The 23,637-nt window shown below is 39.4% G+C and overlaps 1 protein-coding gene and 1 long non-coding RNA gene across 2 annotated transcripts in view; one reads left to right on the forward strand and one right to left on the reverse strand.

Moving 5' to 3' along the window:
• Positions 1 to 23,637, forward strand: part of LOC105610279 (uncharacterized) — a 73,580-nt gene that overhangs the window by 44,147 nt on the left and 5,796 nt on the right. The window lies entirely within an intron of this gene.
• LOC101117753 (peptidyl-prolyl cis-trans isomerase A-like) lies at positions 18,590 to 19,290 on the reverse strand. The gene has a single exon (XM_042249163.2). It carries the CDS (start codon positions 19,288 to 19,290, stop codon positions 18,796 to 18,798), a length of 495 nt encoding a protein of 164 aa, XP_042105097.1. The 3' UTR covers positions 18,590 to 18,795.

Raw genomic sequence — 23,637 nt, forward strand, 5'->3', positions numbered from 1 at the left:
AGTATGCCTTGCTCACGTGGCTGCGCCTTCATGGTGTATCTCTCTGTAACTGGGTAATTAAATTTCTTTTAGAGCACTGATTCTGTTTAGCTTGGATGATAAAGGATCCACCTGCAATGCAAGAGACCGGGGTTCCATCCCTGAGTCAGGAAGATCCGCTGGAGAAGGGAACGGCTACCCACTCCAGTATTCTGGCCTGGAGAATTCCATGGACAGGGAAGCCTGGCAGGCTACGCAAAGTCCGTGGGGTCACAAAGAGTAGGACAGGACCGATCAACTTTCTGTTTAGTTGACCTAAGAAGTCCCCTGGAGAGCTCATTTAAAATGCAGATTGCCCAACCCATCTCTGATTCTGTAGGTTTGAGGTAAGTCTGGTAGTCTGCATTTTAAACAAATGCAGCAGGGCTCTCTGACCCACCCTGACCTTGCATTGCACTCTGACAACTCTCTGATGTCAGTGCCTACCCCACTTTGACATCAGAGAGTTGTCAAGGTGCAATGTAAGGTTAGGGTGGGTCAGAGAGCCCTATTGAGAAATCTGTATGCAGGCCAAGAAGCAACAGTTGGAACTGGTCATGGAACAACAGACTGGTTCCAAATAGGAAAAGGAGTACGTCAAGGCTGTATTTAGTCACCCTGCTTATTTAACGTATATGCAGAGTACTTCATGAGAAATGCTGGACTGGAAGAAGCACAAGCTGGAATTAAGATTTCTGGGAGAAATATCAATAACCTCAGATATGCAGATGACACCACCCTTGTGACAGAAAGTGAAGAACTAAAGAGCCTCTTAATGAAAGTGAAAGAGGAAAGTGATAAAGTTGGCTTAAAAGTCAACATTCAGAAAACTAAGATCATGGCATCCAGTCCCATCACTTCATGGCAAATAGATGGGGAACCAATGGAAACAGTGACAGACTATTTTTCTGGGTTCAAAAGTCACTGCAGATGGTGACTACAGCCATGAAATTAAAAGACACTTGCTCCTTGGAAGGAAAGTTATGACCAACCTAGATAGCATATTAAAAAGCAAAGACATTACTTTGCCAACAAAGGCCCATTTAGTCAAAGCTATGTTTTTTTTAGTAGTTATGTATGGATGTGAGAGTTGGACTATAAAGAAAGATGAGCGCCGAAGAATTGATGCTTTTGAACTGTGGTGTTGGAGAAGACTCTTGAGAGTCCCTTGGATTGCAAGGAGATCCAGCTAGTCCATCTTAAAGGAAATCAGTCCTGAATATTCATTGGAAGGAGTGATGCTGAAGCTGAAATTCCAATACTTTGGCCTCCTGATATGAAGAACTGACTTGTTGGAAAAAGACCCTGATGCTGGGAAAGATGGAGGGTGGGAGGAAAAGGAGGACGACAAGGATGAGATGGTTGGATAGTATCACCAACTAATGGACATGAGTTTGAGTAAACTCCAGGAGTTGGTGATGGACAGGGAGGCCTGGAGTGCTACAGTCCATGGGGTCGCAAAGAATTGGACATGACTGAGCAACTCAGCTCACTCTCACTCACCCCACTTCAGTGGGTTAGAGCAGAGACTGGGTCCTAGCTCCTTCTCTTTTCCAGGTACCATGAAGAATGAGGGAAGAGAGAGGTTAAAGGTAGCCCGTAGGTTGTAAATTTGGATGAGTAGGATTATGATGGAGCACTGATTCAAACAGGGAAATGAAAAAGGAAAGCTGGTTTGTAGAGGAAATAATGAATTCCATGTGAGACATGTTGGTTTTGACATCCAATTGAAGATGGTGATTATATTGTAGGCAGCCTGTAATTGATTGATGACTCAGGTCTTGAGGTTGAGTGGTGAGATAAATTCTCTGTTTGGTGAACTTCCGAGAATTGCTGCTGTAGCTAAATTATTTCTTTAATGTGATGCAACCAGGATTGTCCTGAAGATGACATAGATCTATTGGTGTCATTCCCAATATGACATGGAGTCAAAAACAATGTATTTTGCATTTTCTGTTGGATTGTAGAATAGGAAAAGTGAGAGGATTCATGGTGGGATACTCAGTGTTATATGTTGCTTAGGAGATGCCTAGGGCCTAGCTCTTTCCCTTAGAGCTCTCCTCCTCTCCCTCAATCCTTCCTTTGCTTTCCTCCAGCTAACTGACAGACATATCTCTGTTTTATAAACTGGGGGAGGCAAAATTATGTAGGATAATTGCAAGAGAAGAGAATAAAACCCCAAACTGCAGTTATTATTGTAAATGTTTCAACTGGGCACAAAACTAGGTAATATGAAATAATACTTTTCCTATAGATGTCTCACAGGTCTGTGTCTAGGCTCCATCCAACCTATTGTAGAAACTCTTTTTCATCACTCAGACTTAAAGCCATTATTTAAAAGTGGCTTTCAAGCTCTCTTTTCAAGTGAAATCTTTTGTAGAAATAGTATATCAGAAATGTAACTGTACTTGATTGAGTTCAAATATATACCATTTATTTATTCTGCAGTTGTTGCCTAAGTTTCATGAGAACAGTGAGGTTATTTTGATGAAGATAAAAATTTTAAACTAGGATATATGGATGATGGTTGTATATGAGCAAACATTTCTTTCCATATATATAGTTTAAAATCCTGATTCAGTCAGAAAAGTGGATTCAAATTGAATGGTTAAAAAAATGTTTTGGAATTACAGGACACTATAGATAAACAGATATGGTGCCATAACCCTAACTCTGAAATCCACCCTAAAATGATTTGACCGTGGTGTGGGTCAGTCATAAATAGTCATTGAACACTTAGTAGGTACTAGATACTGAGACTGCATTAGAGAAAACAGACACATGGAATTTATACCTAACCAGGAGGATAGTCACTAAACAAATAATTCTAAGTGATTATAAGTACTTAAATTGCAAGGTGAAAGGAACTCTAATAAGTATGCTGGGGATGCATGACAGGAGACCTAACCTTGTACAAAAGTGATCAGAGATGTTCTCCTTAAGGGACATGATGTTTAAGTTGAGACATGAAAAATGAATAGGCAAAGGGAAGAGCAAAAAAAGTGTTCCAAGTAGATAAGCTACTATGTGCGATGGTGTAAAGGTGGGAGAATCATGGTTTATATTAGAAACTAAAACTTGTCATGGCTTTTCTCCTGCAAAGCTGGAGAGACTAGTGAGGTGTTCATTAGAGGCTGTAGAGTATAAGACTTTCTAGCCAATGCAATGGAGTAATTTATAAACTATTAATTGATGTGTTTTTAGTGCCTGTACTGTATTAACCATCAACCGTCCACCACTTGGGCTATAGGCAAAGAAGTATTTCCTCAAGATGTAAAAAGAATACCACAGAGAAAAAAACAGGAACTTCAAATTTTGACTTTTAAATCTAAACAACAAAAAAATAATAGAGGCCAGAAACTAGAAGACATGGGGCACTGTAGTTGCTGAGTAAGGTTATAGTACAGGGCCGTCATAGGGTGCCTAAAAGGACTGGCAGAGACCTAGAGATAAAGATGACCTCCAGCAGGCTGTGGGGAGCAGCCAGATACTATCCTACGTGGCCAGAAAGTGACACATAAGTGTAGGCTGACCTTGAGGGTACTGGGGATACAATGCAAACACTGACGAAGCAAGTGACTAAAGGAGGAAGGATCAGGGATCATTACGTTGGGGTGGTGTTGAAGTCCATCAGGTAATATTTCCTATATCATCCTGACACGTATGTTAAATATTTGGGCATTATTTAAAAGATAATGGAAAGCCACTGAAGGATTTTAAATAAAAACCTGATTTGATATTGTCTCTGTAGCTGGGTATAGAAAATGATTTGAAGGAGATGAGGCTCATCTGGAAGGACGTTACAGTCATTTAGGTAAGAGATGATAGTCTGTGCAAAAATGGTAGCAATTGGAGTAAGAAGAAATGAACAGCTCACCGACATCTGTTTTAGTTGGCTCAGGCTACTGTAATAAAATATATAATAAATACTAGGTGTCTTAAACAATAGAAACTTACCTTCTCGCAGTTATAGAGGCTGAAAGTCTCAGATCAAGGTCCCACCAGGGCTGGTTTCTGGTGAGAGTGCTCTTCCTGACTTTCAGATGGCCACCTTCTTACCATGTCCTCAAAAGGAAAAGAGATCTCTATTCTCTTTCTCTCTCTTCCTCCTCTTATAAAACCACAGTACTAGCTAGAAGACGGCAGGAGGAATCAAAGATGACACTTAGTTTTCTTGAGTAGAAATGATAGTAATGTTTATGGAGATTAGGATCACTGGAGGTAGAGAATATTTGGGGAAGAAATATCTGAACCTAATGTTAAATGTGTTTATTTTGAAGTACTGTGAGCTATGAGAAAGCAAATGCCAAGAGAGTAAGTAGATTGTATGGCTTTGGAATTCAGAAAAGACATCTGGGGTACAGATGTTGATTTAGGACTTATCTCTCTACAGATGGTCAGTGGCCGTGGGAGAGGGTGAGAGCCCATAGGGCAGTGATTCTCCGTATTATGCATGCATCAGAATCACTTGGTTAGCTTGTTAAGACACAGATCACTTGGCCACACCCCCCAAGTTTCTGATACCACTGTACTTTCAGAAGCATATAAACAGTTTAAGACTTTTGAAATTTTGACTTTCAAGAGAGCTCATAGCAATTTATATTTCTAATCAGTTGAGTATGAGAAAGCCTACCCCACTGTACCCTTTATTTCATTCAATATTGTAGTTTTTTGATGTTAGGGGCAAAAAATGTGAACTAATTGCAGGGCTTTTTTTGTTGCTGTTGTTTTCTTGGCCACTCCACGCATCATGAGGGAATCTTAGTTTCCTGCCTAGGGACTGAGCCCATGCCTTCTGCAGTGGTAGCTTGAAGTCAACCACTGCACCACCAGGGAAGTCTCTAATTGCAACTTTATTTCGCACATCTTGGGTATTTTTTTAAAATTGTCTTTGTTTTATTTATTTATTTTTTAATTTCTGTCAGTGAGCAGCATTTCCCAGTTTTGCCTCCCCCCCAAAAATTCTCGGTAACTTCATCACGTGGGATTATAGAATGCCTCTGTGATGGTGAACATTTTTTTCCCCACATTTAAAAATGCTGTTTGCATGTCCTTCAGTTTTTGGTAAAAACCTTTCTGTTTTTACATATTTATCTTTTAGCACATCTATCAATTCTTTGGCCCCTTCAATACACCATCACATTTTGTGACTGACATATTTAGGAGATAACTCACGTTGATGAAATGTACCCTAATGTGTGTGGATCATCACAATTAGGCAGGTCTTTAATATTCATCTCTATGAATATGATGAAAATACTCTGCTACTGATACTTTTCCAAGTTAAATAATACAAAAATGTGACCTAGATGGTGCTGGAGACAGTTTCCATGTAGGATAAGTAAAACCAAGACAGTCATTCTGACTGACCCTAGGTTGTCCTATAGCCGATTATAGCCCAGAAAGTCTGCCTCTTTGTCTAAATGTAGATTACACTTGACTGGCTCTGGTAAACTGGCCATGACTTAATATTCCATTTTACACAATCCCACTGCATGTGAAAGCCAGCCCACATGCTTAGCAATGAAGCTACTGATGACAAAACCAGATCCTGCTACGACGTGCTCAGCTATCTTATCTCTGTGGCTCTCGCAGTTGAAACTGGGTTTACTTTTACTTTTCTGACAACTTCTTTTAGTCACCATGCTAGATGACTTGAAATTGTACTTCAGTGTATGCTTCAAACAGTTTCTGACTTTCCTGACCTGCAGTCTCCCTTGTTAATTTGTCATAACATCTGCCCGGGCTCCCTGTCATTACTTCCTTTGGCACTTGCCAATCTCAGTGCAGTGAAGCTGGGATTAGGTCTGGGTTCATGGCTGTGAAGCAAATGTTCCTGCAGTCATCATCAAGTTGCATTTCTTAAACCCCTACCCTAGTGTTAGTTAATCATAGAGATAATTTTTAGCCCTTTGAAGTGAAGGATAGTCGGCAGATTGTGCAGAAAGTGAACAGAGACATAATATGGCCTCATAGCAAGGCCAATTCTCTCCAGATCCAAGGGACATTGGATTTTACAATATATTTTTACTCCAAATGGGGATTTGGAGATCCTCTATGTTCTTAGATGGGGAAATAACAGAACATAGTGGAATGGACTTGAATTTTGAGTTTAGCGGGTCAGTCCCCTGGCTGTATGATCTTGAGCAACTTTGCTTATTTCTTAGAACTTGTTACTTCATTTGTGAAGCGGGGTAATACATTTCTTACAGGGCTGTTGTGAGAATGTGGAAACATGTAAAACACATTGCAGGTGCTCAGATGTTAGCACCTTCCCTTATTGACTAGGAATAACTATGAATTTGTGAAACAGGCTGTCAGTACATGACTAGGATTCAGAAAGTAAGTTCTTTAATGATAGCCTGACTCTTGGTTAATACTGGCTCAGCCACAAGGGCTTGGGTAATTATTTTATTGCCTTGACCTTCCTTTGGCACAGGCCCCACCCACCCCACATGAAAATGAATACTACTGAGCAGCCAAGTGTTCCTCAGTTGTAAGCACTCTCAACACAAAGGTGAACAAAGGAATTTAATGACCAGAAAGCAAAGAACTGCAATTGAGTATTACACATGAAGAACAAGATTCCTGATAGATCCAAGGACTCTCATATGCCATGTCCTTAGCATGGCTATCTTCCCTTCTCTTTTTATAGTCCACAATGATAGGAGGAGACAAGGAGGCAGATAGAGAATGTTCCCGTTTGGGGCTCATTGAAAGCCTCTGATGCAGCTTCCTGCCAGACCGTCACTTTCTCTTTGCTGGAGATTTTTCACAACTACGATAACACCATAACTTGAACTTCTGAAAATCACAAATTAGATAGAAGCTGGCTGGGCTTTAGAGCCCACCTATGCAGAGGGAGATGAACCATCCAACTTAAACTCAAGATATGCTGATCACTATCATCCATATCAGTTACTAAAACAGAGTCTCTAATCTTTATGAGCAAGATATTGTTGACTTACAGTCTCATGGCTGTGTTTACTCCAAAGAACATATTCTTATAAATTTTTAAAATTTTCATTCTTTTGATTAATTTGGGCTGTTGTCCACAAAACCTCCCTTCTAATCCAAATTTGACAGGTATAACTATTTGAATATATTTTACTTTAAGCATATTGAATAGAGCTATGAAAATCAGAATTTGTATAAAATATAATGTAATTTGGAGGCTGGTTATTAACTTTATAAAAAAGAGTTCCTTCTCTAGTTGAAACTTCCTGAGCTCAGTGGGAAAGACAAGCAGGGCTACATGGGAAGAGCTCTAATCTAGATCCTAGGGCCATCACCATCTAGGTTTATCTTGTTAGTTATATCAGATAATCATTTGGCCCTCAAAGAATTTCTTAATATTGGAAAGTTTAGCAAGATATTCTCCATTGTTTCTCCTGTAAATTCGAGTTATAGGAACTCATTTCTTGTGTCAATCAAGGCCCAGATTTCTTTCTTGGACATTGAGTTATGTCCAATAACTCTTGTGGAATTCTTAGTGGAGTCAGGAATTTCCCAAGCTCTATTTCCCATAATTCCTGAGTTCTACCATTAAGCATCACTGGTAATCGAGTTCTAAATATTTTAACAACAGCAATATAACTTTAAATTTAATGGCATATGGAGAAAAAACAGTTTAAATTAAAAACATGCTAATATGTTTCATATGAGAATAAGCTTATTCAGTAAACTTGCAAAGTTTCTAACAATGTTATATGTTACAACTAATATTTGTATCTATTTATTTCTAACTAATGCAGTATTATGTTTTACATTTATATCTATAAAATCCATTGAGCAGTGCCTTTCCCATTTGATTCAAATGTGTGCAAGTTGACACTAGTGAGATCACTTTCCTTTAAATCACACCTGCCATAATACATAATTTGAGACCTAAATTTAAATTCATACTACATTACAATTCCCTTGCCTTTTTCTGATTCATTTAAGAAGTTTGATAGTATTACTCAAATTTGTTAACATTTTGGATAACTCATTATTTAAAACAAATTTGAGAACCGAAACTCCGCTAATCATTAGAATGACTTTAAAAGTGACTCACTGCGTTTGGTGGTCAGCCTATTTTTTAAAAACTTGGTTCGAATGGAAAATTGAAAAAGCAAAGGGCTATTAATAATGACAGGAGGTGGGTGTATGAACAGGTGTAGTAGATTGTGGTGAGAGAGATGTGAAATTGCTGCATTTCTAAAGAACCACATCCCCATCCCCATTTTTTTTGTCACCTTCTTCGCAAATAGTGGTTTTATGATTCAGAAAAATATGTACTGAATATTGAGACTACACCATCAAAATACTTTTCATTCAAGAAGCTGAAAAGATTTCAGTATAAAGTTTTAGTACTCAAAAGTAAGAATGAGTATTACTTGTTTTAACCTGAACTTTATACCAATAAAGGAGATCAAACATTTTCATGAGTATTTATAATGACCATGACCAGAAGGTCCTTCATTTCCCACATCCAGGCAGTTATCAGGTCTTACTGGCTCTATGTCCTAAACATCTTCAGTTTCATCCTCTTTTCTCTGTCTTTACTGTCACCACCTACGCTCATGCCATTACCATTTCTTATGATTCCATCAGCTCCCAACTATTTTATTTCCAATATTGAGTCTTCATTCTGTGAAAAACTACTGACCTTCTAAAATACAAGTCTGATTATGACTCTCTTCTGTTAAAAAGGTTTCAGTGAATTCCCATTGCCTTAAAAATAAAATTCATACCTTCAGCGTAACATGGAAGATTCTTTATGATCTGACATTTGTGCTTCTGTTCAGCCTTATCCTCTCTGTCCCACTCTACAACTTAACTTCTTGGTCATGCTAAACCAAAATTTAGCTTCCTAAATGCACCTTGTTTTTTAACCATACTTCTCTGCATGTACTGCTCGTCTTGCTTGCAATGGCTTTCTCACTTTTTCATCTGGGAAACTCTTACTCATACTTTAAGACTCAGCCACCATCTCCTTTCTTCATCTCTAATCACTCTTCCAGTTTGGTGTTCCTCCAGTACGTTCCCGTAGGTGCCCCACTGCCTTCTTCATTCTGCCCTGAATTGTACCTCATCACAGCACTGTAGTACAGTTGTCCACTTTGTCTATATTGAGATCTCTTAGAGGGAGAGAATTGTGTCTTCTTTATCCTTTTCTCTCAGCACTTAGCATAATGCCTGGCACAGAGTAGGCCTTCTGTAAATGTATGTTAAGATAACCAATGTATAAATACCCTGGGAAAGAAAAATTCAACATGGAGCAGCTTTAAAATGGGATAGTTATGACAATTGTTTAGATTGTTTTCAGTGCTATTGAAATTGCTATGTCTTACGATAGAAAGGCTAAAAAAGTATAAAAAAAAAAACTCACAGAAACATTATTTTTACTTGACTAGAAAGAACCACATTAAACCCTTTCTTGATACACTTTTATTTTACTTAGAAAAAGAAGCTTTTTCTCCCCCTCCATAGTTTGTAAATTCATAATTGCTTTTCTCAAACTGCAGTTGTCACTGGCATCTTAAATCTGTGAAACCCAGTTAAAACAGTAAAGGTAACTAATGTTAGCACTTCAACAACCACTCTCTAGAGTAACTAGGAATTCTCCTAGATGTATTTTCACAATGTAATTATGTGAAAAACCCAAGTCCCAAAACAATATACTTTCACAGGGAGAAAAGTAGGCACAGCAAGGATGAATCTTCATAAACTTGGGCATCCAGGAAGTATTATCTTTTTTTTTTTTTTTAATATGATGGTCATTCTAAGAACTTGATTTCTACATAAGCAACCCACTCCAGTATTCTTGCCTGGGAAATTCCATGGACAGAGGAACCTGGCTAGCTACTAGTCCATTGGGTCACAAGAGTTGGACGCAACTTAGTGACTAAACCACTACCACCAAGATACTGAAAACGAAAGTTGAAGCATGTAGCTTTCTACCAGAACCAAGTGATGGAAATTATTATCTAAGCTCCAAAGCACATAAGATGCCTTCTGGGGAATTCAAACCAATTTCAAGTAAGTTAAGAATGTTATACAAGGTTAATGCATGGAATAAATTCTGTGTAAATTAAAATATTGTATAAGGTTCAAAGTATGTAATATTGTGTTGAACAATAAAAATTTTCAATTTCATAAATTATTTTTAAATTGTCAGCATTGTATCTGCCAAACCAAGGATGTCTGCAGGACAGATTGAGCTTCCTGGTAACACGTTTGGACCTGTTGATCCATACTTTGATTAATCAGTTTCCAGTGTTTCCTAACATATTTGACACCAGTATACAAGTAAAAGTATGGAAATATTTGTACAGCATATTCAAAGCTTCTTGTTGCCTAGAGGTATCTCAAATGTGACCTCCTAATGCTTAGTTCTCAGCCCTCCCCCCCCCACCCTGAATTATTGAGAGGTTGAAGAGCTATGTTGGGTACCCCTTCATTGCATCTCTTTGCAGTGCCCACCAGGTGTGGCCCAGCCTACAGTAGAAAGCATTGAATAGTGTTTGAAGAAAATGAGATGACAGTAACTTTTGGTGATGGTGTAATTGGGAAGAGGGGATGGTGGGAGGAGAAATCTGAAAATGTGGAGAAGTATTTGGTAGGAAGCAGGGAGGGTGGCTGGCTAGAGCACCTCAGTGAACAACCTGAGTCCTGAGTGGTGGTGTAATTCCGTCAAAGGTCGTTGTATCCCTGAGGCCTGGCACAGAAGCTGACATAGTGAAAGTCGCTCAGTTGTGCCCGACTCTTTGTGCCCCCATGGACTATATGATCCATGTAATTCTGTAGGCCAGAGTACTGGAGGGGGTAGCCTTTCCCTTCTCTAGGGGATCTTCCCAACCCAGGGATCAAACCCAGGTCTCATACATTGCAGGCAGATTCTTTACCAGCTGAGCCACGAGGGAAACCCAAGAATACTGGAGTGGGTAGCTTATCTCACCAGCAGATCTTCCCAACCCAGGAATCAAACTGGAGTCCCTTGCATTGCAGGCAGATTCTTTACCACTGAGCTATCAGGGAAGCTGACATAAAAAGTGCCTAAAAAATGTTTGTTCAATAAATGAAATACAATACCAAAGTGTTGATTCCAGGAGTGGCCTCAACTCTACCTTGAGGGGAATAGGGTAAAAGTAAAAGTAGTTCCTTATCTGTCCCACCCATGAATACTTAACCTCTCCTTCCTCCTTCTCCTCACCACACCGCCTTCCCTGGAGAATTGGTTATCCTTAGGGATCAGACTCTTTTTCTATAACCCTCAAAAAATATTCCTAGATTTATGTTTTCTTTCCCCTCTCTCTCTCTCTCTTCCCCCCGCCCCCATGATAAGGTTAAATGAAAGAAAGGAAATACTAGTTGGTTTAAACCAAGTAAGGGTGAGCAAAGACTTCTAAGGGATAAGAAAGCCAAAAGACAGAATTACTGGATGGACCCAGCTTCTGGATTTCAACTTCCTTCATTCTGCTTAAAACTGATCTGCTCCAGGACACCCCCTCACTGCGCTCCTTTCTCCTTTCTCACCTCCCCTTGCATAATCTCCATCCGCTCTACCTCCCACATTAAGAAAAAAAGACTTCCCTCCCTCTGAGATGTTACAGCTCTTTGCCTTGGGGTAGAGGAACTTCTGAAGTGCCAGGCAATTCAAATTATTGCTGTGAACAGTGAGCAAGAGGAATAATTATAATAATCCTTTTGAAACTCAAGAGGTTTTCACTACTTTCCACAAAATTAAAGGAGAAATTGAGTGGTCAGTTGGTGACTCATTAAAGATAATTTTTAATTATCTATTACTATGTGATTTTAATTATATAACTCTTAGAGGTTCAAATAATTGTAGGTTATTGCTATAATAAACCTCCTTTCAGTCCCGTCTTCTGATCTATGTGAATAAGTGTTTTCAGAGCTTCGCTAGTGGTCCAGTGGCTGGGACTCCACACTCCCTGTGCAGGGCTCCTGGGTTCCATCCTTGGTTGGAAAACTGGATCCCACATGCTGCAACTAACTCCTGACACAGTTAAATAAATTAAGTAGTTTAAAAAATAGAAAAGAACAAAATATATGTCTAAATTCTGGCAATATGTAATATTAGTCCATAGATGCATGTTGTTTTACAGTCTCTAAAGTTGTATCTGACTCTCTACAACCCCATGGACTGTGGCACACTGGGCTTCCCTGTCCTTCACTGCCTTCCAGAGTTTGTTCAAATTTATGTCCATTGAGTCGGTGATGCTATCTAACCGTCTCAGCCTCTGCTGCCACAAATGCATACACTAATTGAAAAAAGGCCCCTTCATGGTGGGTGGTGGTAGTGGTGGTGGTGGTTTAGTCACTAAATCTTTTCTGACTCTTGGGACCCCATGTACGGTAGCCCACCAGGGTCCTCTGTCCATGGGATTTCCCAGGCAAGAATACTGGAGTGGATTGCCATTTTCTTCTCCAGAGGATCTTCCTGACCCAGGGATTGAACCTGGGTCTCCTGCATTGCAGGCAGATTCTTTACCACTGAGCCACAGGGAAGCTCCTCAGGGTCTGTCAGTTCAGTTCAGTTCAGTTCAGTTCAGTCGCTCAGTCGTGTCCAACTCTTTGTGACCCCATGAATCACAGCACGCCAGGCCTCCCTGTCCATCACCAACTCCCAGAGTTCACTCAGACTTGCATCCATCAAGTCAGTGATGCCATCCAGCCATCTCATCCTCTGTCGTCCCCTTTTCCTCCTGCCCCCAATCCCTCCCAGCATCAGAGTCTTTTCCAATGAGTCAACTCTTCGCACGAGGTGGCCAAAGTACTGGAGTTTCAGCTTTAGCATCATTCCTTCCAAAGAACACCCAGGGCTGATCTCCTTTAGAATGGACTGGTTGGATCCTTGCAGTCCAAGGGACTCTCAAGAGTCTTCTCCAACACCACCGTTCAAAAGCATCAATTCTTTGGCACTCAGCTTTCTTCATAGTCCAACTCTCACATCCATACATGACCACTGGAAAAACCATAGCCTTGACTAGATGGAGCTTTGTTGGCAAAGTAATGTCTCTGCTTTTGAATATGCTATCTAGGTTGGTCATAACTTTCCTTCCAAGGAGTAATCGTCTTTTAATTTCATGGCTGCAGTCACCATCTGCAGTGATTTTGGAGCCCCCAAAAATAAAGTCTGACACTGTTTCCACTGTTTTCCCATCTATTTCCCATGAAGTGATGTGTAGAGGGTGGCAAAATAGGTGAAGGAGATTAAGAGGTACAAATCTCCAGTTATAAAATCAATAAGCCACAGGGATGTACTATTCAGAATAAGGTATATAGTCACTCATACTGTAATAACTTTGTGTGGAGAGAGTTGATTCCTAGATTTATTATGGTAATCATTTTATAATGTATACAAATGTCAAATCACTATGTAGTATACCTGAAATCAATAAATATTGTACACTAACTGTATTTCAACTTTAAAAAATGAAACCTCTTCTGCTTCAGGGGAGTAGCAATAAATAATGACTAAAACTTTTTAAATCAACAAGTAGCAATATAAGTATGTTACTTGGACATATGGAGGTAAAAATAGAAGTAGTTGCCTGTTGAAAATGGGAAGTGGGGGGAAGGCACGTAATACTTTGTTATATGTCTTCTAGGACAATTTGATGCTGTTTAAACTGTAAAGAAGGCTTCCCTGGTGGCTCAGATGGTGAAAAACCACCTGTTCACCTGCAAAGCAGAAGACTTGGGTTTGATCCCTGGGTTGGGGACATTTGCTGGAGGGCATGGCAACCTACTCCAGTATTCTTGCCTGGAGAATCCCCATGGACAGAGGAGCCTTGCAGGCTGCAGTCCATGGGTCGCAAAGAGTCGGACATGACTGAGCAACTAACCACGCAAACCATAAGGATGTGTAACTTTAATATTAGAAAAGCTAATAAAATAACACATGCTTATCATACCCTTATTAGAGTAGTAAATAAATAACAGAATCTTGAATTCATACACAAAAAAGAAAAAAAAGACCCATTATCTCATTAAAGCATATATTTATAATAAAATTTTAACTTTGCACATTTAACACTCATTTGTGTTATATTCTTTGATCATTTTAATCTATTTATTAACTGTAATGGTAACTAAATACAAAAGAAAAAGTAACACAGCTTTTAGAACCAGAGGATATATCCATTTGCATTCAGATTGTTATTGAAAAAAATTGATAGTGATCAATCAAAGATTTTCAAACATCAAAACATGGCATAGGGCTTCCCTGATGGCTCAGTGGTAAAGAATCCACCTGCCAGTGCAGGAGACACGGGTTCAGTCCTTGATCCAGGAAGATCCCACATGCTGAGAAGCAACAAACCTGTGTGCTATAGCTATTGAGTCTGTGCTCTAGACCCGGGGAACCGCGACCACTGAGCCCACATGCTGCAACTCCTGAAGCCTGTGTGTCCTAGAGCCTGTGATCTGCACCAAGAGAAGCCACCAGGTTGAGAAGCTCGTGCACCGGAAGTAGAGAACAAAGTCTCAGCAGCAACAAAGACCCAGCACAGCCCAAACAAAAAGAATTGAATAAATAATTTTTAAATGGTTAATTAAAAGAAACATATCAATAGTTACGATACTCCAAATCGCATCTTTTGCCATTATTTAAATTTGATGAAAAAATTTATATGCAAATTTCAAAAGATATCAGAGAATATAAAGTTTTTCAAAGTTATTTTAGGGATGTTGCAAGCAGAGTCTTAAACACTGCTGTGTTAGGAGCCAGGCCCCAAATCTTGGGACCAAATAAAATCCTATGTCCTTTTTTCAGTGGTTGGAGAGAATCCATCTTTATCTAATAAAGATGGATTTATCTTTATTTATTGTAATAAATGGTCTTATTTTTCACTTTGGCAGTGAAGCTGATACTAAAGAATGCTGCAAGAAAATGTCAGTAATTAACTGTTATTCAGATAGGAGAAAATGTCTAGGGTATTTAGCTTTAAATAACTTCTAAATGCAGATGATTCCCAAACTTATAATTCTACCCTAGACCTCTTTTCTGAGGTCTAGATTTACATTTCTAGCTACCTGTGACATGTCCACATGGTATCTTCTCGCAGGCAATTTGCCAATGTCATGTCCACAGTTACAGTTCTGGTATATGATTACCCTCCCTGGAACCCCACACTGGTTTCTCTTCTCAGTAAACATCCTTTCCATCCGAGTTTCAGGCACTGTATCCCTTGCTTCTGTCACAGTGACAGCTGCCACCACTGATACTCCTAGATTACTTGGAGTCTAAAATGGGAAAAAAAGAAATGGAAAAAAAAATTAAAACACTAGGTGATTTCTTCTGTCTTCTTTGAGCATTAGAGATCCTCTTTCTTTTTCGTGGGCCAGAACTAGAGGCTTCTGGAGTCTTTCTGTCCAGGACCAGGTCCCAGTTCTGGTTTCAGTCTTCCCTGAGTCCAGACTAGGAGATACTAGAAGGGACAAAAAAGAAGGAACAAAACACAGGAAACTCCCTGCTGATTTAGCAGGATTTCACATTTTCGTCTTCTTTTCCAACCTGAGTACTATATTTCATTTTAGAGCAGTCATTTATTCTGTCCATGTTATGTCTCCATTCAGTGGGAAAGACAGGAGGGAGTCACTTACCCTCAACTAGAACCTCGGTATTCTGCATCTTCACTTCTTTTTCAGAAGCATTTTCCATTTTATAAAATAGGTAATAGGCACCTACCACACTCTTGATCAGACATTTAAGCTGCTTTCAGTTTCTCCATATTATAAACTGTAGTGAATATATACTTAGAACTCAGGAAAATCTCTTTTTGTGGGGCTTAGGTCTTCCAAGCAGATTTGTATTATGAGACCTCTTCTATTCACCATCAGGATCTCCCTTATATTAAATGAATCTAGTAAGTATTAATTTATATACAAGATCAAGGAACTCTGTTATGGTACAATAGTTCACATTTAGGGGCAAATGTTGTATGTGACCTTTAAGACCACAACTGTCTTTTTGCAATGTAATCTGAAGGTGTAGGAGTGGTCCAACTGCAAGTTTGATCATTGTTGATAAGACCCTCGGATGCTGGATAGTGCCATAAAAATCAGTCTCCCCCTGATTCTCTCTGTCTCTCCAGGGCAACCTGGCGCAATAGGATGCAGGTCAGCATGATGTGTTACACCTTCTGAAACCTAGAGAAAGCACTGCTTTCCTCTCCTATGGATCTGAGGCAGCCCCTGTGATCTTGAGAGACATCCAGATGCTCCCAGTTCTCTCCGCTATCAGGATGCTCTGCCTCTGTTGCTGGAGTGGTGACAGTTACAGACCTTTCTCTTGGGGTAGAGATTCTCATCTTTCCATCCCACTGAGTCAGCCAAGGGCTAGAGGTGACATAAAGCTTGCTTTTTTTTTTTTTTTTTTTGTCATGTATCATGATTCTGTATTGTCCATGTAAGGACTCACTTGACTAGAGGAAAAAGAACCAGATTTTAGTTCCACCTTGAGTAGTAGGAAATTTCTCTGATTTTCTTCTGTCAGATTAATCTCTCTATATGGTTAGATTTCTCTCCAGAAAGATGGTACCAACTTTTCATTCCTACTAATCATATATGAAAATGCCTGTCTCACCATACCCTTGCACATAATTATAACTTTTAATATTCATTAATTTGACAAGAAAGGTGGCAGTTTCTTACTTTAAATGTGTATTTCTTTCATTGCCTGTGGAATGGAACATTTTCTGATATTCATTGCCAGTTGAATTCCTTTTGTGAATTTTCTATTCTTGTTTATTGCCTGTCTATTTCTCCACATTTTTTGTTATAATTTTAATGATTTAACACTTTATATTGATCATTCAGAAAAATCAGAGTGAAAATATAGAGAAATATAGGTGGTAGAATTTGCCTGCCAATGTAGGAGACATAAAAGCCATGGGTTCATTCCCTGGATCAGCAAGATCCCCTGGAGGAGGGCATGGCAACCCACTCCAATATTCTTGCCTGGAGAATCCCATGGACAAAGGAGCCTGGTGAGCTATAGTCCATAGGGTTGCAAAGAGTCAGACATGACTGAAGCGACTGCATGCAATGCGATCCTAGTCTCCGGTTCTGATCATTTTGCTGCATTGTTTATTCTGTGGTGGCAAAGTTGCCATTCATTAGTGAAATCTAGAAAGACTCCAAAACTCTAAGTTGAGGTAGTGGTCTAAGTTTTCTTCTTCCAACTCTTTGATAAGCAGGTTACCAATGCTCTTCTTCCTGCTCTGTCTGCCCTCTGGTGGAGGTGCCAAAAGAGCAGACTAGGAGAGCAAGCCAGCTATAAAAGGGGGTAGGTGTGGGGGGGAAGACCAAGTTATGCCTAAATGGCAAACCAGCCCCTGAATAATTAAAGAACCAGTGTTTGACTTAATAAACCTCTGTTCCTTAGCTTCTCTAACCTCAAATTGTGTCCCCACAATAGAATCTATCATAAGACAATTATTCCCAAACTGGTACTTCTCTATAGATACTGCTCTGCACCTTTGGTTTTGTTGACCTGATAATTCTTGCACAGGGAAAACATTTTCTTTCCCAGTTTTATATCCAGAAAAAACACAAGTTGGTGAATTAGAAAGAGCTAGGAAGTGAGGGTTCCATTCCCAGATCTGTTGTTGTTCAGTCACCCAGTCATTTCCAACTCTTTGCGACCCCAGGGACTGCAGCATGCCAGTCTCCCTGTCCCTCACTATCTCCCAGAATTTGCCCAAGTTCGTGTTCATTGCATTGGTGATACCGTCCAGCCGCTTCATCCTTTGATGCCCTCGATCTTTTCCAGCATCAGGGACTTTTCCAATAACTCTTCTGTGTGCATCAGAGACAAAAATAATGGAGCTTCAGGATCAGTCCTTCCAGTGACTATTCAGGGTTGATCTCCATTAAGATTGACTGGTTTTATCTCCTTGCTGTCCAAGGACTTTCAGAAGCCTTCTCCAGCACCACAGTGCGAAGGCATCAATTCTTTGGCATTCTGCCTTCTGTACAGTCTGTCTCTCACAGCTGTATGTGACCACTTGGAAGACTATAGCCTTGATTATATGAACCTTTGTTGGCAGAGTAATGTCTCTGCTTTTCAACATACTGTCTAGGTTTGTCAACACTTTCCTGCCAAGAAGCATTTGTCTTCTGATTTTATGGCTGCAGTCACCATCCACAGTGATTTTGGAGCCCAAGAAGAAGAAATATGTCACTGCTTCCACCTTTTCCCCTTCTATTTGCCATGCAGTAATGGGGGCGGATGCTGTGATCTTAGTCTTTTTTAGTATTTAGTCTTAAACTGGCTCTTTCACTCTCCTCCTTCACCCTCATCAAGAGGCTCTTTAGTTCCTCTTCACATTCTGCCATTTAGAGTGATATCATCTGCATATCTGAGGTTGTTGATGTTTCTCCCTCCTATCTTGATTCCAGCTTGTAACTCAACCAGCCCAGCATTTCTCATGAGGTGCTCAGCATATAGGTTAAACAAACAGGTTGACAGCAGATAGCCCTGTAATACTCCTTTCTCAATCTTGAACCAATCAGTTGTTCCATACAGGGTTCTAACTGTTGCTTCTTCTTATTTTTTTAATTGTTTAGTTTTTATTTCATAATCACAAATTTAACTTTGAAATCCAGCTAAACTTGGAGGGGGATAAGGAAAATATGGAACCCAAAGAACTATAGCGAGAGCACAAAGATTATAGGATATTTCGAGCAGATGTGGTGAAGGGGTGCTCTCCTGGGCTACAGAAGGATTGGTCTGGTGGTTAAGTAAAACACAAGTCAAATTTATTAGATTTGTCCACAGTCAGGAATGGTGATCTTCTTGCTGGTCTTGTCATTCCTGGCCCCAAAGCGCTCCATGGCTTCCACACTATTCATGCCCTCTTTCACCTTGCCAAAGACCACATGCTTGCCATCCGACCACTCAGTCTTGGCAGTGCAGATGAAAAACCAGGAACCGTTTGTGTTAGCGCCAGCATTTGCCATGGACAAGATGCCGGGACCTGTATGCTTCAGGATGAAGTTCTCATCATCAAATTTCTCGCCGTAGATGGACTTGCCACCAGTACCATTATGGCGTGTGAAGTCACCACCCCGGCACATAAATCCCGGAATTATTCTGTGAAAGCAGGAACCTTTATAACCAAATCCTTTCCCCCCTTTGCTCAGAGAATGAAAGTTTTCTGCTGTCTTTGGAACTTTGTCTGCAAACAGCTCGAAAGAGACGCAGCCCAAGGGCTCACCATGGACAGCGCTGTCGAAGGATACTGTGGGGTTGACCATGTCTAGACAGCACGGGAGGCTCCGGGGTGGCAGCATCTGCAAGGCCTAACTCTTCCTTCTCGACGCACATACAGGTTTCTCAGGAGACAAGTAAGATGGTCTGCTCTTCCCATCTCTCTAAGAACTTCCAGTTTGTCATGCTCCAAGCAGTCAAAGGCTTTAGGGTAGTCGATGGAACAGAGGTAGATGTTTTTTGAAATTCCCTTGCTTTCTCTGTAATCCAGAAAATGTTGGCAGTTTGCTCTCTAGTTCCTCTTTCTTTTTGAAACGCAGCTTGAACATCTGGAAGTTCTTGGTTCATATAATGCTGAAGCCTAGCATACAAAATTTTAAGCATGATCTTACTAGCATGGGAGATCAGTGCAATTGTCTGATGGTTAGTTAGCACATTCTTTCACACTGCCCTTCTTGGGAACTAGAATGAGGATTGACCTTTTCCAGCCCTGTGGCCACTGCTGGGTCTTCCAGATTTGCTGATATAATGAATGCAAAACCTTGATGGCACCATCCTTTAGGGATTTGAATAGTTCTGCTGGAATTTCATTGCACCCACTAGTTTTATTAACAGCAGTGCTTCTTAAGGCCCACTTGACTTCACACTTCGAATGTCTGGCCCTTGGAGACTAACCACACCATCGTAGTAATCCTATTCATGAAGATCTTTTTTCTACAGTTCTGTGTATTCTTTCCATCTCTTCTTGATCTCTTCAGTGTCTACTAGGTCTGCACCATTTTTACCCTTTATTGTGTCCATCTTTGGGTGAAATGCTCACTTGATGTTTCCAATTTTCCTGAAGAGAGCTCTAGTCTTTCGCTTTTTTGTTGTTCTTCTATTATTAACCATTGTTCATTGAAGAAGGCCTTCTTGTCTCTTCTAGCTATTTTTTGGAACTTTGCATTTTAATTGAATGTACCTTTCTCTCTCTCTCTTGCTTTTTGCTTCCCTTCATTCTTCCACTATTTGTAAAGCCTCCTCAGATAACCACTTTGCCTTCTTGGTGTTTCTTTTTCTTGGTTCAGATGGTAAAGAATCCTAGCTCTAGTACTGCCAATTAGTTGCATACTCTTGGACCAGTCCTCTGAACTCTCCTAGTCTGGGTTTCTTTATTTGTAAATTAAGAACAATGTTACTAATGGGTCTATTGTGAGGATCAAATGAGGTAATGGTAATCAAAGTGCTTTGTAAATAATAACCACTCCACACATCTAGGATGATAATACTAAGTGTCCACAGCTCTTCTGAGTCAATGTTTAACTTGACTTAGTTGCCTTTTTATTTTAAAGCAAGAAAAAATCACTTTATCCTTTTAATCTTTAGCAAATAAATGAAGCCTTTGGGCTTAGATCCGTAGAAGAGGCAAATTGCATGTCCTGATGGGACCCAGGTCTTTGTGTGTACTCTCTAGATCTCACTTTCATTTTGCTTTTAATTACAGCATTACAGAGTGGAAACTTTAAAATGACACCTTTTAGAACTAGTCATTATTTAGTGACTCTACATTTCACAAATATTTCTCATGTCTTTAAAATAAATTGTCAAGTTCTTTTATTATTCAGTTCAGTTTAGTTGCTCAGTTGTGTCCAACTCTTTACGACCCTATGAACAGGAGGCTTCCCTGTCCATCACCGATTCCCAAAGTTTGCTCAATCTCATGCCCATTGAGTCAGTGATACCATCCAACCATATCATCCTCTGCCATCTGCTTCTCCTTCTGTCTTCAATCTTTCCCAGCATCGGGGTCTTTTCAAATGAGTCAGTTCTTCCCATCAGGTGGCTAAAGTATTAGAACTTCAGCTTCAACATCAGTCCTTCTAGTGAATATTCAGGACTGATTTCCTTTATGATGGGCTGGTTGGATCTCCTTGCAGTCCACAGGACATTCAAGAGTCTTCTCCAACACCACAGTTCAAAAGAATCAATTCTTCAGCACTCAGCTTTCTTTATGGTCCAACTCTCACATCCATACATGACTAGTGGAAAAACCATAGCTTTGACTAGGCGGACCTTGGCAAAGTAATGTCTCTGCTTTTTAATATGCTGTCTAGGTTGGTCATAGCTTTTCTTCCAAGGAGCAATCATTTCTTTTAATTTCATGGCTACTGTCACCATCTGCAGTGATTTTGAAGCCCAAGAAAATCAAGTCTGTCACTGTTTCCATTGTTTCCCCATCTATTTGCCATGAAGTGATGGGACTGGATGCCATGATTTAGTTTTTTGAATGTTGAGTTTTAAGCCAGATTTTTCACTTTCTTTGTTCACTTTCATCAAGAGGCTCTTTAATTCCTTTTTGCTTTGGGTGGTATCATCTGCAAATCTGAGGTTATTGATATGTCCTCCGCAATCTTGATTCCAGCTTGTGCTTCATCCAGCCCAGCATTTTGCATTGTTAGTACCTGGCATAATGCCCAGCGTTATTATTACCTTGGCCTAAATATAAATTTATTGACAGAGTGATGATAATGGTTTTTGGTTTAGTTTTATTTTTTAAAACATTTCCTTGAAATTGTAATAATTTAAAAGATTTACTTATTTAAACATATTACATGTTGAAGTTAAATTTAGATGTTTAAATTGTATGTACATTTTGTTCTGTGTGGCTGAAGATAAATGTGAAAATAAATAATTTAAAAAATTTTTTTATTTATTTAATGCCAGGAAAGTGTGTAATTTCCTTGGTTCTGTCTTGCTGCAACAAAGATTTGAAACTGCAGACCAGTGTTATAGCTCGGTTATGGCTCAGAGTTTTATTCAGTAAACAAAGAACAGTACACCCTGGAGGCGTGAGGGCTGGCCAACCCCAAAGGAGAGGCCTCAAACCATCTTGGCTCCTTCTTTTTATAGGTTTTGTTTCCTCCCCCCTGAGCCTGCCCAATGCAAATTAGGCCTAGCCAGGAAGGGGGCATGTCTGTTTCACCTGAGATTCCTACTCAGGTCTGCGGATTTTCTTTTGCTCTGTTTTTCACAGACTTTTCCCTTTCTTTGTCTTTTAGCCACCACCATTTTGGACTCCTTTTTCCTATTCTAACAAACTAACATTTAATTATTTATTTTGGGGTGTGCTGGGTCTTCACTGGTGTTCTGGTTTTTCTCTCATTGCAGCGAGCAGGGGCCCTCTCTAGCTGCAGCTTCTCATTGTGGCGGCCTCCCTTGTTGTGAAGCACAGACCCTAGGGCACGTAGATTTCAGTAGCTGTGGCACATGGGCTGCATAGTTGGGGCTCCCAGGCTCTAGAGCACAGGCTCAACAGTTGTTGCACTTGGGCTTAGTTGCTCTGTGGCACGTGGAATCCTCCCAGACCAGGGTTGAACCCATGTCTCCTGCAATGGCAGGTGGCTTCTTCACCACTGAGCCACCAGGGAGGCCCTGGTGGGGTTATATAACTATATGCTATATATATATATAACTATTATATAGCTATAATCATGTGACTATATTCCATATACTATAACTATGTAATATATGGAATTATATAACTATATGCTCTCTATATAATATTATATAGCTATAATCATGTGACTATATTCCATATACTATAACTATGTAATATATGGAATTATATAACTATATGCTCTCTATATAATATTATATAGCTATAATCATGTGACTATATTCCATATACTATAACTATGTAATATATGGAATTATATAACTATATGCTCTCTATATAATATTATATAGCTATAATCATGTGACTATATTCCATATACTATAACTATGTAATATATGGAATTATATAACTATATGCTAATATATATATAACTATTATATAGCTATAATCATGTGACTATATTCCATATACTATAACTATGTAATATATGGAATTATATAACTATATGCTAATATATATACAACTATTATATAGCTATAATTATGTGACTATATTCCATATACTATAACTATATAATATATGGAATTATATAACTATATGCTATATATATAACTATTATATAATTATGTGACTGTATTCCATATACTATAACTATATAATATATGGAATTATATAACTATATGCTGTATATATATATAACTATTATATAACTATAATTATGTGACCATATTCCATATACTATAACTATATAATATGTGGAATTATATAACTAGAATAATTGGGAGTTCTGTACTCCTTTCCCTTCTATGCACACAATCTCTCCACCCTCTTGCATCATACTAGAAGAAAAACAGAAAAGGCAGTTATCTGAAAAGAGAAAACTGTCAAAGGTACCTGGTCTGAGTCACCATTATTCTTGCCTCGGTATTCACAATAGCTACCTATCTGGTTTTCCAGCTTCAATCTGTTCATAAAATAGCAGTCAAATGATTCTGTTAACATCCAAGTCAAATAATGC

Source organism: Ovis aries, chromosome 4 (assembly GCF_016772045.2).
Source record: "Ovis aries strain OAR_USU_Benz2616 breed Rambouillet chromosome 4, ARS-UI_Ramb_v3.0, whole genome shotgun sequence".
Taxonomy (NCBI): Eukaryota; Metazoa; Chordata; class Mammalia; order Artiodactyla; family Bovidae; genus Ovis; species Ovis aries.